This window comes from Anabas testudineus, chromosome 3, assembly GCF_900324465.2.
Source record: "Anabas testudineus chromosome 3, fAnaTes1.2, whole genome shotgun sequence".
NCBI classification, from domain to species: domain Eukaryota; kingdom Metazoa; phylum Chordata; class Actinopteri; order Anabantiformes; family Anabantidae; genus Anabas; species Anabas testudineus.
The window spans coordinates 14,787,080-14,805,907 of NC_046612.1; the positions used below are offsets into that span (position 1 = coordinate 14,787,080).

At 39.5% G+C, this 18,828-nt stretch overlaps 1 protein-coding gene across 1 annotated transcript in view; it reads left to right on the forward strand.

Moving 5' to 3' along the window:
* LOC113174344 (zinc finger protein 609) overlaps positions 1–18,828 on the forward strand; it is a 64,879-nt gene that overhangs the window by 41,902 nt on the left and 4,149 nt on the right. Inside the window, exons 4-7 of the mRNA XM_026378263.1 lie at positions 12,604–12,691; positions 14,603–16,907; positions 17,035–17,395; positions 18,305–18,685. Of these exons, the coding sequence (XP_026234048.1) occupies positions 12,604–12,691; positions 14,603–16,907; positions 17,035–17,395; positions 18,305–18,685 (3,135 nt within the window). The remainder of the gene's footprint in view (positions 1–12,603; positions 12,692–14,602; positions 16,908–17,034; positions 17,396–18,304; positions 18,686–18,828) is intronic.

Below are 18,828 nucleotides of genomic sequence, written 5' to 3' on the forward strand. Positions count from 1 at the left end.
TTCTGCTTACATCAAAGTACGCTGGCATTCTGCTGTTTTTCCCTAAGAGACCTATGAAAGCAAACTCCTCTCATTGTGTGGCAAGTGAACAAATGAGAACCAAATGAGGAAATCAAGCAAATGCAGACCGAGCACCAGGGAAGAGCAACAAACAGAGGCCCCAAAGAAATAGCGGAGGCATCGTGATTAGCAGTGGAGTTGAGCAGTCTCCCACTTCTCTGCATGACAAGTCTCATACAGAGCTGTTTAGGCATGCACTGTGTGTGCGCGTGTTTCATTTAGCATGCCAACCAACAGCTGCTTCATCACCTCCGCCTTTCGGCCTTGTGGGAGTAAATAAACAACAGGCTCCTAGTAATTGTCTGCGCCTCACCCGACTCACAAAGTACCAGAGAAAGAAACGGATGAGGGGAAAGCAAGCGACACCTAACAAAATGCGATCACAGAAAATGCACCTTTGGTCAGTGTTGACAATAATCCTGACTGATGGAGCCAAATAATTTTTTATCATGGGTAATTTAAGCAGAGATGCAGCAGCCCTTTCAACTGAATCTGGATAAAGGCAACATTTAAATAGCTGCCTGAATTTATATGTGGATTGTTAAATGTATAAAATAACCCATAAAGCTTTAAAAGCACACAATCTGATGAATTTTACTGTATAGAAATTGATAATATGAGGTGAGGAGAAAGTGAATCTGTCGTTTGGCGACAGATTCACTTTCTCCTCCTGTCTATTCTCCTCTGTGGGCGAGTGGAGCATAGACAGGAGGAAGAGGAGGGGTCAGAGCTGTGGTATTTTAAGGCCCGGCACTGACACAGATCCCCCCGGCACAGACGAGGCAGTGGCAGCTCCCAGGGTCGTGTCAGCAGAGCGATGGGCCAACTCCTCCCAGGCTTAGCATGCTGATACCTCCAAATGTCATCTCTAAAATGCTGGAGAAGTTTATTGCTCTTGAAACGCAGCCCAGAATGCCTTGGCTACTGCTCAAGGGTAGAGGGAACACAGAGGGGCCCCCTTTGGCCAAACACTGAAGCTCCATGCCAGTGCCCCTCTGTCCAGCCTCAGACTCACACATGACCCTCCAGTACACAGCAGGCTTCTCCCCAAACAGGTCCCACAGCTTCTTAAGCTCCCTAATAGATAAATAATACAGACTGTGATAATTGTTTGTTTCATGGATTATTTATGAAACATACTTTACACCATTGTATTATTGTGAGCATTGGCTTTAGCACAAAAGTTAAAAGCTGTTTGTGAATATAAGCGAGTTCAGTGTGAAACGGATATTCCTGTCTAAACATTGGAGCGATGACTTTTTTTGCTCTATTTCTCCAATCCTTGAAATAACAGTGAGCATTGTCAGGAGGCCTGTAGCTTTTTGCCAGGCCAAGGAGCAAGAAGAACACAGAGTTAAAAATCAATCACAAAAGACTGACTTCTATTAACAGTAGAGGAATGTAGAAAAGAAAAGAAGAATTTCATTTGCCAGCTCCTTGGCCACATTTATTTTCCACCATAGAATCCAATATAGAGGCCATCTTTACCCTCATCATGTTCACTCTGCAAGAGTAGAAATGACCAGGGGAAACAAATGAACAAATTTAAAACATTTAAAAACGATCAGACAAACAAAATGTATTGTGTCTATACAAAGTATTCACACCCTTGGAAGTTTTCATCTTAAATGTTTTCACTACACTAGATTTAGTTTGTCTTTTTGTCAACACAATTATCTGATGTAGGGGAAAAAAGTGAAAGCTGAATATATTTTATAATAACTGTGAATTGCCATTTTTTTTATTATGGATTGGTTGCCCAGAATGGAAATTTATCAAATTAAAATTAAATCACCAATCATGCAATTATCTGTATTGGTCTCAATACATGTGTTGGTAGGGAGGCTTGTCTTCTTAGTAACAAATGTAGTCTCTGGGCACTGTTTCCAAATGATGCCTCAGTGAACCCAAATCTTAGTTCCTTTTCTTATAGACTGACAACTGTGTGTCAAGCACTTAAATGCACTTGAAATTTAAATCATCTGCCTGGAGGACTGGTAGACTTTGCCAGGCACTGTCATAAGATACGCGTGCTATAGATATGTCAGTGAGGAGTTGAGTAATGATCCTGAAAAACCTTTTAATTTCATCACCTTTAAGGAAAAACCAGGAGGGTTTGTTATAACACAGACATTTACCCAGATGACAATAAAGGAAATGTGTTCCTTGAAAATTATTATTACAACTTATTTATAGGACAAACACGTGTAAGTTTGGTAGAGATGTCAGCATGCACGTTAGCTGCTGTCTTTTAATTTTAACACTGTGTGTGCGCACGCATGCGTGTGTGGACAAACTGCTGCATGCTGCTGATAAAGCTGTGAAGATGTGGAAAGCATACTAATGTTCCCTTCCTTTCCCTCTCAGTGCTATGAGAGAATTGACCTTCTCAGAAGCTGTTATTTTTGTCACTGAAAGTGACTTCGCACTTTTACCTCTTATAAACTGGAATAATGCCAGAACCTTTTAAATAAAGATAAAATCATCAACCGTAATACAGTTTACACTTTTACTTTGAGAAGTGCCATATGGTGTAGCTGGGATGCATTTGATGTAATTTTTACCAATTAATCTTTTAAGGTATTTGTTTTAGATTGCCCACGCAATGCATGTAGGTGCAGGGCCTTTGAAATGGGAACAGTTGTGCAACTGTGAGAACAAAAATTTGCGATAAGATTTAGGAACCAGAAAAAAGTAAGACCTTTGTCAACAAAAAATAAATAAATAAATAACAGAATGGTAACAAGTAAACTAGATTCACAAAAATATTGACTGTCATATTAATTACATTAATACACCACAAAGTACACTGCTTACTAAACACAGGACAAACGTTGTTAGCAGCAGGCCAGGTTTGAACTTACAAAACAGAACACGAGGGGAATGTAAACTCAGTCTTAGAGCTCTGGTTAATGCTAGTATTAACAAACCTAATGAGTGCTAGTGCGGGGAAAAAAAAAATATCGGACACAACTGAGATTTATTTCTCTGTATTGACAGCAGAGACAACACAACTGTGCTATATTCAGAGCACTTAAAAATATTTGAGGCTGTACAGTAACGTTAACTGCACTAAACCTAAGGGAATGTACTGATCCTCCCCCACTGAAACTCACACCAGAAAGTTTCTCTCAGTAGAGCCCGTACTACAACTATAGCCCAGGTTCCCACACAGTGATACTCTCAAAGAGCCATAAATGTGCTGCTAGTGATTGTCAAAGCCCCGTCAAAATAACCTTTTTACACTGAAGTGGACCAAATCTGATATCTTTTTTTTTTTTTTTTTTTTTTACCCAAGTGACTGATATCTTTTTTTCATGGAAGTATGAACAAAGTAAATAGAATTATTTTTTTTCAAATTGGACCATTCATATCTGATCTCTGGCAATGTGACCGCTGTCAGAATGGTCAGAGCTGAAGTCATGTGTCATCATCAGTCAGTGTTGGCTCCAAACAGGCTGGAAAAAATAAACATAGAGGAGACAGTCAATGGAGACCGAGACAGATGTCAGGAAAGAAACATGTTGTAAACTGAGCAGTTTTTTTATTTTTTTTGCATTTTTGCTTTTATTAGATAGTACTGGTAAGGAGTCAAACAAGAAACATAGGAGAAGAGAGGGGGACACAGCATGACGCAAACTTGGGCTGACACAGTTACTGAGAAAACTGGGCAGTTTGACTGTCACATATAGTATTGTTGTACACACAGAAAACATTTCAGTTAAATATACATATGTGCGGCAGTTTAGTACTTCGACAGTGTACACACTAGAGCTGGATACAAGTCAATGTGCACCATTAACATAAAAAGATCAGAGCGTGAAGTCCTGTGCATGTAGTCCAGATAACTATGAGCAGACACCTTTTTTGCTCCTTTACCTCTCCATTGTATCTATGGGAGAGAGGCTTCTAGCAACATTGTTTTTTAATTTATCCTAGCATCATCCAATCAGTGATAAAATAATTGTTTTACCTCTAAAATGTAACATTCACTATTATTTTTGTTTGTATATCAACCTATCAGTTAAATTAACACGAGGGCTATTTTCTAGTAACTGTCTCCTGTGCCATTAGTGACTCATTCAATTCATCCTAAATTCCTGTCTGCCTGGGATTCAAAACAAGGTCAGTGTTAGGACTTTTTATTCTGACACTGCCATAACCAGACAAGCTTGGCATCATTTTATGCACCACGAGTGGAGAAACCCTTTTAAAATGGGCTGCTGGAAACATGCTTAGACACTTGAATGCTCAAATGCTTCATTTGTCATTGTTAAAGTTATTGCTCATGGCAGCACCCAGCTATCTTTTATCTTCTCTCCGTAATGAATAGTGACTCTCTTTTTCTCACTGTTCTCACTTTCTTGTCTACATGCAACTGTGATGGGTGTTTTTAGTGCAGAGAAAACTGGGATGAGAAAAAGAGTTGTTTTCTACTAGGATATAAAGAGGGTTGTAAAATTGTCAATAATTACATTAGAATTTGACTGTGTACAAAGGGTGACAATTGTAAGTGCTGGTAATTGTTCACATTTCTTTCTTTTTTTTTTTTTTTTTTTTTTACACTTGAGAAACCTCTTAAACAGAAATAGAAGCCTTTAATTTTATTCACTTCTGCAAAAAATTAAAGGAACTTCTCCCATATTAATCTGGTCAGATAAATAGCATGGAGGGTTGTTAATAAGTTTTTGTTGCTTTGGTGTTAATGAAATTAACAACAGGTGAAACAGAGGGGCAACAATGAGACGACCCCAAAACAGGAAAGGTTTTACAGGTGGAGGCCACTGACATTGACTTTTTTTTCACTAGTTTTGCATTTCGTTAGTGTCAGTGTCACTACTGGTAGCATGAGGTGATACCTGGACCCTACAGAGGTTTAACAGGCAGTCCAACTCCTCCAGGATGTCACATCAGTTTGTGCCATTGTCAGAAGGTTTGCTGTGTCTCCCAGCACAGTGTCAAGAGCACAGAGAAGATTCTAGGAGACAGGCAGTTACTCTAGGAGAGCTGGACTGGGCCAGAGAAGGTCCTTAACCCATCAATAGGACCAGTATTTGCTCCTTTGTGCAAGGAGGAACAAGATGAACATTGTCAGAGCCCTATAAAATGCAAAAAGACTTTCAGCAGGCCACTGGTGTGAATGTCTCTAACCAAACAATCAGAAACTGATTTCATGAGGGTCCTCTTGTGGTCCCTGTGCTCACTGCCCGGCACCATGGAGCTCGATTGGCATCCCTGAACACATGTGACAGACATAAAGGTCTAGAGAAGCCATGGAGAACGTTATGCTATCCTGTTACATCGTTCAGCATGAATGGTTTGGTGGTGGGTCAGTGATGGTCTGGGGAGGCATATTAATAGAGGGACACACAGACTAGACAACAGTACCCTGAGTGCCATCGGGTATCGGGATCAGAGTATGCTGGCAGTTCCTGGAGGATGAAGGAATTGATACAATCGACTGATCCCTGACCTAGATCCAATAGAACTTCTGGACATTATGTTTGGGTCCATCCAATGCTGCCAGGTTGCACCTCAGACTGTCCGGGAGCTCAGTGATGCCATGGACCAGATCTGGAGGGAGATACCCCTGGGCATCATCCATCGTCTCGTTAGGAGCATGTCCCGACATTGTCAGGCATGCATACAAGCATGTGGGGGCAATGCAAAGTACTGAGTACCATTTTAAATTGTTGGAATGAAATTTCAGTAAAATGGACTAAGCGGATGCATAATTTTTCCCATTTAATTTTCAAGGTGCCTTTGAATTCAGCCATTTGTAGGTTTATAATTGTAATTTCCAAAAAACAATGTGGCATCCTTTCATTCCTAACATATCACCCAGTCCATATCAGTATAAATATCCAGCATGATCTGTTTAACCTTTGAAATCTTATGTGTTTTCAAAATGTTCCTTTAATATGTTTGGGCAGTGTATCAGTGAAAACAGTGATATAACACCCAGTTATTTTCCAGAAATTATCTAACTTTAGTCCTAGAAATGGCAAAGGCATTTCAAGAGGAGCAGAGTCTTAGAGGGAAAGGAGGTAGTTACCCATGCAGGAGGCAACCTACTGCTACTATTCATTTTCACACATACATTGCCCACTTATCCAAATAATCCTGCATGTGGACTGTGGAGTTTGGTGCATAAGAAGGGCTTGCATTTGTTGTTGGACAGCATTTGTAGGTAATGAGTGGTAAAATCACAGGCCAATTCCTCTCATTAATGCAGACTTCACTCAGCCATCCTGAATGACCCTAATAAGACTGTCACAAAGGGGGGGGATGGGTGGGGGTGCAGGGAACTAAGCTTGCTCCAATTCACCCCGACCCCTTTTCTTTACCCCACAGCAACCCTCCCAGAGCAAACAAATTTCAAATGAACCACAATTCCAGAGAGCACATTTTATTTTTTTAAACTTGAGAGTGTTTCTTCCCCAGAAACAAATCCAGTGGGTAAAGAGAAAGATCATGGCTTACACAAACAAAATATGTCACTCCCTGTGTGTAAACAAATGATCATGCATTGAAAGTCATCTCGTTTTTTTGTGTAATTTGCTTTCTGCCACAGGGAAATTTCTGTGGAGGGGGTTGTTAAGAGCTTTGCATTTTTAGACAGAATCAACGTTGACATTGTAGCTCTGACAGCTTGACAATTATTTCTAGAGTTAAAGTGTACAGATTAATTGAAATTAAAACTAAATTTTGATATTTTTGTATATTCTATGAAATCAGTGTGTTGTGAAAAAGGGGTAAATGCTGCTTGGAAATTAATTGTGGGGAAAATATAGTAAAAGTTATTATGTTTTAAGACAGAAAAAACTACAAAATGTATAGTTTAGTCTCTCAACATTTATTGAGTAGTCTTGTGTCACCAGGTCTCCATTTCAACCACATGAGTGAGTTGCAGCTTTGTTGACCAAAAAAAGGTGACAACGCCACATTTAAAAACACACTTGGACAAAAAGAGAGGATTGTAGCTCTAATGGACATGTTTCAAAACATTATGGTCTGCTTTTACAAAAGAAAATATTTCAGCAGTGAGGGTTAAGTGGCTGGTTTTACAAATGTCTGTCCAGTTTGTTTGTCCACCTTTGTTAAAGTCAGAGGCATCAGAGGGAGCTTAGTAATAGCAGTTTTTTAAATAGAAACACGTGCTAACTTGCTCTGTTTGAATTGCACATGCAACATAACGCTGTGGAAGTAAGAGGATCAAATCTTGAATAAAATTTGCATCAAATTTAGTCTTTCTAGACTTTCCCCTGCAGTAAAGCTGAGAACAGCACGTCTCATTTTTGATCAGCTAAAGAGGACACGTTACACCACTCTTCAGATCTCTGCACTGGCTTGGTGTAGCAGCCCGTATCAGGTTCAAAGCCCTGACCATTGCCTACAAAGTGGTCACCTCAATAGCAACTAAACTCCCTCACCCAGGTCTACAATCCATCCTGACTACTGTGCTCTGCAAGAAAAAAAAACATCTCATGGTCATCTTAAACTATCCTAAATGTTTCAGCTCTGTGGTTCCATGATGGTGACCTACCCACCTGTGCACATTTAGTAGCCTCTCTCCCAATTTTCAAAAACCTGCTGAAAACAGAACTCTACCGCCACTTTCTATGCAAAAATCTTGCACTTACACCTCATGAAGTGAAAACAATTCTTCTTAGATTGCTTTACTTCAAAGTTTTTCTCCTTGATTTAGATATTTTTCTTGCTTTGTACCTCACTTGTAAGTCGCTTTGGATAAAAGCGTCTGTGAAATGACTAAATGTAAAATCTTTTTGAATCTTGATTGTCCAGGGAGAGCAGATATGACTGCAAAGCTAGTTCATATTCACAGTATTTAGCTGCTGCTGGAATAGCTTTTTGAAGCCTTACATGAATGAACCAGTCTGTAATGGAACTAGAGCTTATATCTGTATTTGCATATACAATGGTAACTGGCATGTTCCTTCTCTAGGTTTGTGTTTTAATTTAAAACTGTAGTTGTTTAACCTAATTCAAATTTACATTGAGAGTTTACTTTACCTTTCACAAATACTTCATGGTCAAAAGTTACTTTTATTAAACATTTATTCTATAATGAATTGTAAACTTAATATTCTTTATAGAATTGTATCAAGAGAAAGCATATTGTCTCGTCCCTAATACAATTATTTTAAGTAGTATGTTGTCAGAAAATAAAACAGTAAAAAGGTTTGCTAGTTTGTACTCTGAAAGCAACCAATAATTTTTATCTGATCACCAGTAAATGTTTTTCACTGTTTAAAAAGTCACAATAATATTCACTCAAGAAATAAACACAAACATATTACATTCTTATTAATTGGAAAGAAACCGTGTACTTCTGTATTCAGTCAGTTAGAACAGATTAAAGAACTTCAGCTTACTCAGAACAAATTACTCTTTAAAACAACTAATACAAATTGAGAAAATGATCAAGTAAAAATGACAGCATTGTAATAACTGATATTTATCTTTGCTACAGCATAGTTTAAATTAATTTAAAAAATTTATCCTCAGACTGTTCAGAGTTAAACCTTTTGGTCTGGTAATTGAATTTAATTTAACTCTGGTGCTACTTCCTAAGCATCAGCTATGAAAAGCATTTTCAATTATCACAGAGATGAAGATTACAACAATGTCTACAGTGAGACATGAAACAAAGTGAAAATTAAGCTATTGGAATGTAATGTTAATTATTGTTGTAGTATATGTTAGACAATGAAGGTTTATATTGTTGTCATGGGTCCAACAATCTGGACAATATCTGAAACAGACCAGTAAAAAATATAGAAATCTGAGAAAAGTCAGACCACACATTAACAGACCTTTTGATAACGACATATGATCCAAAATACACCGGAAAAATCCCATAACAAAGAGGACACACTAACATCATCAGCAGCATGTTGTTCTGTGATTTCATGAAAACAATAAGACAAGACAGTGTTCCGACCTACATAAAAGCTGTTATAGACATGCCCTGGAACCTCAAACTTACCTAGACCTAACCTGGAGGGGCTGTACATGAGAACTCAAATGTCCAACATTAAATGGACATTACCCAGCCAGCTCCTTGCTATAAACTCGATGTTATGTCCAATTAATCCCATGTGTGTGTAAAACTGGTAATTTTCCAGAGATATCACCTTGAACAATTAGCTGTTTGACAACATTTCTATCTTGCATCTGACAATGCCTTGATATACTGTGAACAAAACACTGCAGTTTTAGTGTCACATTGGGCACATACCACCCCTGCCCTAAATAAAGAGTATTTCCAGTAAATGAGAACATTTCTAACTGACAATCTTATGTTGTGAGCCACATGTTATAATAACTATGTTAATATGAATTAAAATAGTATTAAATCTCAGAAAGCCAATTAACAACTCATTTAGAGTGCACACGTTCAGTTGGATGGATGCCTAGCTGATAACTTTATCTCTTCTCATCATCCATTGGCCACTTTTTTAAGTGTTTGCAAGAGTTGTAGTTGAGGGAAACACAGATCTTTCTAAAGAGAACCCAATACAAAGCACTCATGATGTCAAAGATTATGGTGAAGATATGACCACCAAATACACCATGGCAGTTTTTCAGAACAAGACTGTAAAGTCCTGAAGCCAAAGCTCAGATCTGAGTCATCATGAAAAACTCCACAGTGGCATGAAGATGTTTTTTTGAGATAAACATCATTCAGATTGATTAAGCTTGACTCAAACTGTGGGAAAAATTTCAGGAAGTCTAAAGCATTTAATGCGCCAAGGTAATAGCTATGTGTTCACGATAACCCAAGGCTGTATTAGTGTTAACTTGGGGTTGAAATACAAACTAGGATGCATGTATTTCAGTATATTAAATAATAAGTGTTATATTTTGCCTGTGATGCATTATTGGCTCTAAAAACCCTTGGAATAAAATGCAGTCTTAAAATGACACTGTAGAGGTTCAAGAGCTATTTGTATAATTTCTAAACTCACTACACAAAGCAGCGAAGACTGTATCCTGCACATCATGAAAGGCTAGTCATTCACCCTCTGCCTTGATTTACGTCCTGCCACAACCAGCTGCCACAGCCATTTTGTGTTGAAGTGTTTGAAGAGCTTGGGGTGCGTGCTGTTGAAGGCATTTTATAAAAGGTCTGGGCTCTTTTAATGTGACAGAAATTTGAACTCGAGGACCACTCCACTAGCCTGCGCACACACATAAACGATATTTGCTGTTAGTTCTAGCATTGACCAAGTACTACAGTTTCAGGCCATAAAGTGAAGAAAAATACTTGTGGCCAGTGTCGCCAGGTTCCTGTAAACATATATAAATGCCTTATACACTCACTGCTTTATGCCAGAGGCAGCAAGAGAAAAATGGGGTCTGAACAGTGACTTGTGTGTGGGAGGGAAAAAGATTGTAAGCCGAGGATGGTTATACCATTGAAAAGAGGAAATGAGAGTGAGGGTGAAGGAGAGAGGGAAAATGGGGTGAGCAAGAAAGGTTTCCTAAGCTAATAAAATGCTTGGAGGGATGGAAGCTGCCAGCCAGCATTCCTGTACCATTAGATAAGTTAGCTCGCTGAAGCCTTCAGTTTCTCTGCAGTGCTGAAGTGGCAAGCTGAGGTCAATACTGGGGAGTTAGAGGATGGTGGGGGCAATAAATGGAATTAATGTTTTTGTGCACGGTGGTTGCTCCTGATCCTATGAAGCTATTTGGTTGATGATTTCCTTTTAAATTTATGGACAACTTTCATAATCTGTCCTACCATGCCATGCTGTCCATTAAAAATGGCATGGTTTGATAGTTTTGTCCAAATTGACCTACTTTGATATTTGATGACATGCAAGCTATTTCCAAATGAAGAGTATTTGGTTTCTTAAGGAGAAACATAGAGTTGTGTGATCTTCCTGAACTAATTTTAGATTTTAAATGCAAGGTCAGGTATCACGCTTACCACGGGTCAGACTGTGTAGCTCACACCAAGTGCTGCCAAATTCTCACCAGCCAAATGGCAACACAGAAGTTTCTCAGCATGACGGACTGCAGCACAGTCAAGGGGATTTTCTTGTAAACTGAGTTTGAGTCTGTTCGACTGAACTGTTGACATTAAAATGGTTTGAAGTGGTGGTTGGAGGATCTTTGACATTGGACGATGTCTGTGCTCATGCCTTACGATTAATGCAATTATGTACACAGACATATCTGCAGCCTAGAATATGCATTTAATGTATATATGTTACTGGAAATTACAGCAAATTGATGTGGAAACTTATTTGGGTGCATCAGTGTGAGACACTCACTTGGATGCATTTTATTAGTACTTGAAGAGAGCAGTAAGAGACATTAGTGGATAAGTGTTAATGCTGCGGCCTCTGCTCTTTGTGATCAAGGGCAGAGCTCAGCTCTTCCACACAGAGTGGGCGGCAGGCAGAAGATCAGAGGGAACCCAGGTGAACTGAGATGTTACTTGTTTACTGCAGTTAACTGCGGGATATGTCATTACACTTGAGTTGTTACTGTATGCACGATAAAGAAAAAAAACTATAAAATACTTGTTAAACAAGCATCTCCTAGAATGATAAACATCACACCTCTTCTAGGAGTCTCCTAGAAGGCTCCTGACACCTGTAAATCATATAAATCTACCGTATATCAGATATTTCGTATCTTCATGTTGTAAATGAGTGCTTTGCGCACAGTACACTGTGTCACACTTCCCACAGCAGCTTTTGTGAGATGATCAGGGAAACTACAGAGTGTAGGTCATCATGTTTCAACTCTTTTTTTCTTTTTTTTTAATTTTAAAATGCTTAAAATAATTTAGACAATTTCATAATTCATTAAATGCTCATTTGAGTTCATTATATTTGTGTTACATGTAATTATGAAGTTGTATTTCCATGTATGGCCATCAGCAACTGAAAATCCTGTATTGGTCAACCACTAGTTTGAAGAAACTGTAGTAGTATATGGGCTGCTGGTAGAGGACTGCAATATATATATATATATATATATATATATATATATATATATATATATATATATACATATATATATATATATATATATATTGTTTTTTTGTTTTTTTTTAAATATAGTTATTATTTATTTATTTATTTTTTATACATATGCCAAACAAAGTCTCCTTAAAGGAAATCCCTTGTACTATGAGGAGTCTTGTTTAAAAGGAAAAGGTGAGTTCCTTAGCAGTGTGATGTCTCTTAGCGAGACCTACTGTCATTATCTTAAACAGGCTTCACAATACTGACTACCATTGAGCCTGTTCTGGGTCATTTTAAAGATCAGTCATTGCCATATGACTGGGTAAAGTTTTTAAAAAAGATGTTTGAATGTGTCACTGCGTATGAAGACATTTGCAGAAGCCACAATGCATGTTTGCTTACATATTGCTGACCATTATAAATGAATCTCGCTGTAATATTTCTTCTTGTTAATAGAAAATGAACTATTTTTGTATAATTTGCCTCATGATCAGAGTAAACAGAAAATAAATGAACTCTTTTCTTCCATGTCTCACAGGAATGCTGGTAGTCAATGTTACTTGGCGAAATAAGACGTATGTGGGTACCTTGTTGGACTGTACACGACATGACTGGGCTCCTCCCAGGTAAGAAACATTTTTATTTCAGCTAGAAAAAACAGGGATGTGGTTATGTTTAAATGTGCGTTTATCTAATCTGTATTTGTTCTATTAAGGTATATCACTTGTTTGTTGTTGGTGATGTTAAAAGTAAGGCTGTATGCACAGATCTTGCATTGTACCTGTACTCTTCAAAGAATTTACTGTTGCATATAGTGAAAATGTCAGGGTAGAAGACAATTCACAATTGCCATGAATCATTGATGCAGTCTCTGAATCCAAGCTGCACTTGGTCTCTTCATGTTTTTTTATTTTGTGTGATATGAATCTGCTGTGCTAGCATTGGCTCAAGGATATAAACCCTAATGCATCAACTTGCGTCTGGGCCTTCCATGTTGGTCTTTATCTGAAGCCTTAGGGAAACTGGATTCATTGACAAACAGCTGATGTCCCAGGAGAGGAGGTAGTAGTGGAAATGGAAAACTACTCTAATAAGCCAGATTGCAGAATCCAATTATTGGACTAATAGCTTTTCCTCAACACTGTATAACATTTTCTACCACTAAGGCTGCAATTTCTTAAATCAGTGTTATGTAGGCGGTAGCTCAAGGTGTTTGTAATTTATGCATATGTGCCTTTGTTTTGCAATGCACAGGTTGTGTAAAATACAGTATTTCCTTTGATTTATAGCACCAACAGTATAAAGAACTGTAAATATAAATCTATGCTGTATTGAGGAAAAATAGAACAAATTATAAATGCTAATGGAAAACAAGGAGAGGCTTTATCTCACTAATGAATCACAGTAAGTCACTATAATGTTCAGTAAGTGAGGCTTGCACAGTAAGTGAAGTTTGCTGTGTTGTATTTGCCCCAAGATAATCTTACAGTTTGCAGCATGACTACATTAGGGACACACTATGAATAATTCAGAAAGCTTTCAACTGACTGAATAAAAACTTGGTCTTGTAATGAGTCTAAATTCCACTACCACTGTCAGACTACGGATGTATTCACATCCCCTGCTGGGGCTGAAATTGTTTGGAGAGACTTGTAGAGGAAGCTGTGAGTCATACCAACACAGTGTCTCTCTTTGTCACAGATTGCTAACCTTCACTGCTGTACAGAAAGATAATTACATTAGTGTTGTCGAGAGAGACGACCAAACTGGTATTTTAAGTGTTTGAATGACTACGTTTTGATTACAAGGCAGCTAGAATGTTCTCTGCTGTCTTTTCAAATGATGTTTACTTATTTTTCATTTCAGAAGGCATAGCTTTTTTTAGACTGCTTACTTACTTTAAAATTGACTTAGATTACACTAAAATATCAGATAGGTATCTTATGGGAGGACTCAGAACAATATTGTAGATATTTTATTACTATTATTTTGGGTTGACTCAAAAGGATTGAAAGCCTCTATTATCATTATTCATATTACTTATGTGACTTCTTTTTTCTGAAGAGACATTGAGGAACTGTAGCTAAATGTTATTTAGCATGACCGAACTGTAAATGAGTGCATGAGATCCCAGTAAAAATACAAACAAACCTCCTATAGAGCAAATAAACTGTTAAGGGTATGGCCAAACAAAGATTACCACTATTCAAGATTTTAGACTGACAAATTCAATGGTGTTGGTATTTACCTAATAAAGAATTTGATTAACTGTAGTTTGAAACAGTGAAAGTTACAGATATAATGTATTATGTGATACTAAAGGGGTGCAATTCTTGGACTCCTTTATCTTTGATTAAGATTAAGAATAAGATCAGTTACAGGCGTTTGCTGAATGTTATGAATAGTAAAAAACATACTACCACTGCTACACTGAATAACTATTGTGATATTTCAGTATTTAAAGTAAAGTATGAATAAATTGTGTTGAAATCAGTCATGACCTAATTTATTCTCTCATGCGACTTACACTACTGCAGGTTTTGTGAATCCCCTACAAGTGATTTGGAGATGAGGAATGGCCGTGGTCGAGGAAAACGAATGAGACCGAATAGCAACACTCCTATCAACGAGAACAGCAACTCATCAGACAACAAGGGCACCACCAACAACAAGACACGTGCTGCCTCTAACAGCAAGGGGCGGAGGGGAAGCCAGACGCCTTCAGAGCGCCGCACCCCACCAAACAGTAACACAGAGGATATCAAGGCCAGTCCCTCTTCAGCTGGAAAACGCAAGACCAAACCAGCCTCGGACATGGAACCTAATTCCAGCTCAGAAGACACCAAAGGCAGCAAACGTATGCGGACAAACTCAAACAGTGGAGGGGTCGGTCCAACAGGTCTACCTCTCCCTGCTATTAAAACTGAGCCCCTTCCACCTCCACTTGATCGCAGCTGCCCTTCTCCAGTTCTTATTGACTGCCCGCACCCTAACTGCAACAAGAAGTACAAGCACATCAATGGCCTCAAGTACCACCAAGCCCGTGCCCACAATGATGATGATATTAAGTTGGACTTGGATGGGGACAGTGAATATGGCGAGGATTCAACTCTCCATCCTGAACCAGGGAACTGTAATGGAGCTTCTATCTCCCAGAAAGGATGCTTGTCTCCTGCACGTTCAGTTACTCCAAAAGGCAGGAACTTTGATGCTCAAAGTCCGTCTCCATCTCCTGGCAAATTTGGTTCAAAGCAGAGTAAAAAGAAAATTGCTGAAACAGATCCAGAAACTGGAGGTACACCAATGGACGGGTGCGAGGATGGGCCATGTCTCACTGATGAGACCAGTAATGATGGTATAGAGGATAAGAGAGGATCAGACAAGTCAAAAAAGGCTAGCACAGTAACAAAAGCTGATAAAATGGCTCAGAAAAACATGAAGTCTCCACGGCCCATTGGTCCTGCCTCTACAGCATCCCAGCAGATGTACTCCTTTCCTCCTGGAAACCCAAATTCTTCCCCGGGGCTTACCCCAATAATACAAGGTATCCCCAAGAGCCCCCAAATGAAAGGCACACAGCCTAAACCCCCTGCCATTGGAGACCCTGCCTCAACTAGCTCCAAAGACAAGAAGAAGAAGGACAAGAAGAAAAAAGATGGTGGAAAGGAGGCTGACAGCCCCAAGCCTCCGGGAAAGGTAGGGAAACTGGAAGAAGGAAAGTTTCCCTACTCTGAACCTTGTGATCAAGTAAATAAGGGTGAGGGACTCCTCAATGGTTCATCGGATCCTCATCAGAGTCGCTTGGCCAGTATCAAGGCTGAGGCTGACAAGATATACAGTTTCTCTGACAATGCCCCTAGCCCATCAATTGGTGTAGCTAGTCGGATAGATGGCAGTGGGATGCCACAGCCGCTCACACCACTACACATGGTGAACCAGAATGGTGCTGACAATTCTTCAGTTAAAACTAATAGCCCAGCATACTCGGACATTTCAGATGCGGGTGAAGATGGTGAAGGAAAACTAGAAGGCGTCAAGGTAAGGACAGAGGACCAAGCCATCAGGGAAAGTGTCAAAAAAACACTTTTTCCAAACCAGACACCCAACAAAGATTCTCCTTACTATCCCAGCTATGAGACATATTATTCACCCAATTACGTCAACCCAAGTCCCAGTGGGCCCAATCCAGGTACCCCAGTGGCTGAAGCTCAGGTGAAGATCAAAAGAGATGATGATCAGGACCAAGGTGAGGAGAAAGCAAAGGTTGAGGTTCATGAAGACCGCAAACCTGACAGTGTTACTGGCCAGCAGCAACAGCAACCCTCAGTCATCCAACAGAGGTCCAACATGTACATGCAACCTCTTTACTACAACCAGTATGCTTATGTGCCACCGTATGCATACCATCCTGATCAAGCCTACCATAACCACTTGATGAACACTAACTCGGCTTACAGGCAACAGTATGAGGAGCGGCAGCGACAGATGGCTGAACAGCATCGTGCTGCTGAGAAAAAATCTGATGTAGCTATAAAAGAACGGGAGGCTTCCATGAAGGAGGAATGGAAACAAAAGAGCCCAATGCCACCAAGTCTTTCCAAAGCCCCAAGTCAGTCAGACCTTGGAAAGACATCGCAACCCCCAAGCAAATCCAGAGACTCACCTTCTGAGCCCACATCTAAATCATTGGGAAGCATAAAGGGGGAAGATCCAAAGTCCCTGCAAGCTGAGGGGCTAAAGATGAAGTTGACTGAAGGGGGACACCATGGAAAAGAAGACTCCAAGCAAGCACTAGAATCCAGAGGTCAGGGAGGGATGGAGCAGGCCATGTGGTACAGACAGGTAAATTTTACTTTAGTTAGAATATTTTAGTGCTAGAATATTTGCTTGTAAACCTGTTGTGAGAATGTTTCATAATTATTTCAATAATTATTTTTGCTGCCTTGCACATTTTTCCTGACTTGAGCAGTACTCCGAGAGCCAAAAGCCCCAAGCAGAGGAGGAACACCAGCAACAACAACCTCGATGGAAAGATGAAAGGGACAGAGAACGGGAACGTGATCGTAAATTGAAAGATGACAGGACCAGGCCCAAGGACAGTGGGGCTAAAGAAGATGGCAAAGAGGCCAGTGATCCCAGAATCACTTCTGAGGACCACCGGGCTATGAGCAAAGATTCCCGTTCTAATCCTCACATGCAGTTCTCGTCACCACTAGCACAGCACCAAGGCTACATGCCCTACATGCATGGTTACCCTTATGGACAAGGTTATGACCCCAACCACCCTGGATACAGGAGTATGCCCTCAGTCATGATGCAAAACTACCCAGGTATGACATCAGATTAACTGGTGACAAATAAGGCAAGATGCAAATAATATGCATTATAACAAAATCATAATTTTCTTAGACCTTTCTTCTGATCGTGTTAGGGTTGATGTTCTCAAGATAATGTCCTCTGATTTGCAATATTCTTTGAGCTGGAGGTGCAAGTCATCAGTGGCCATTGTGATTTCTTTTGGACAATTACATGCTAGATTAACATGGACATTTATTTACTTTTGTTATTAAGCTCTTGACTTTCCCTGTGCTTTGAGTTGTAAACCATGGCACTTCTCTTTAGAGGGGAATGTAACATACTCACCATGGCGTAAAAAATGGAATGCTTTTTGTATTATTGCAATTGTGTGTTATCAATTATCAAAACTGCACTGTCAGCAAGATCGTATCAGTTTGTCCAATATATTATTTTAATAATGAAATTTTCATCATTTTCACTAAAAATTGATCTGATATAGCCCCAAGAATAACGGCTACATGTATAGGTAATATGTAACAAACTGCTGGAGTTTTTATCTCGCCAACATAGCCAACCATACAGAAACTGCAACTGCATCTTTGATATCTTTCATATAAACTTCCCTGTAGGCACGTGAGAAAAACATCTTAACATCTTACTTTCTTCTGAAAATGAAATGAAAGTGGCACTTTTGCCATGTTTCCAGTGCAGTCAACCATGTTGCAATTGGGTTTTCAACACAGAACAGTTTTACTGCCTTAACTGGATATAAGGCTGTAAAGTGAACAGTGTGACATGTTGTGCAGAAATCAAAATGCACTGATTGATGACCTAAAATCAGTAGTGCTGACAATTTACGCTTGTTTGTTGTAAACAACAGTGAAGTATCATCGACACTAAATGCCTAAATTTCAACCATTGATTTTCTTCATTACTTTTAGGTTCTTACCTACCCGGAGGTTATCCATTTTCTCCATATGGCAGCAAAATCGTTGGAGGTGATGAAGGCAGCGACAAATCTCGTGCTAGCCCTACTGTCACCAAAACGGCAGCGGACTCCAAAGCCCTGGATATTCTGCATCAGCATGCCAGCCAATACAAGAGCAAATCCCCCACAGTTGGTGACAAGCCACCCCACGACAGGGAGAGAGAGCAGGATAGAGGTACTGCTGGAGACAGGGATCGGGAAAGGGAGCGTGAGAGGGAAAGAGAAAGAGATGTGGACCGACCACGCTCTTCGCCTTCCCAGCGCATCATGCCATCTCACCACCACCTGGGATACCCTCTGCTCTCAGGGCAATATGACCTGTCTTACTCCACAGGTCAGTCTAAATATTATCTTGTTATTACAGATTTAATTACATTCTAAACAAGCAAATATGTGTATGTGTTGCTCACTTCAATACAAGTCCCACAGTCCCGAGTCTTTAACGTACTATAATTAGATAGACATGATCAGTCAGTG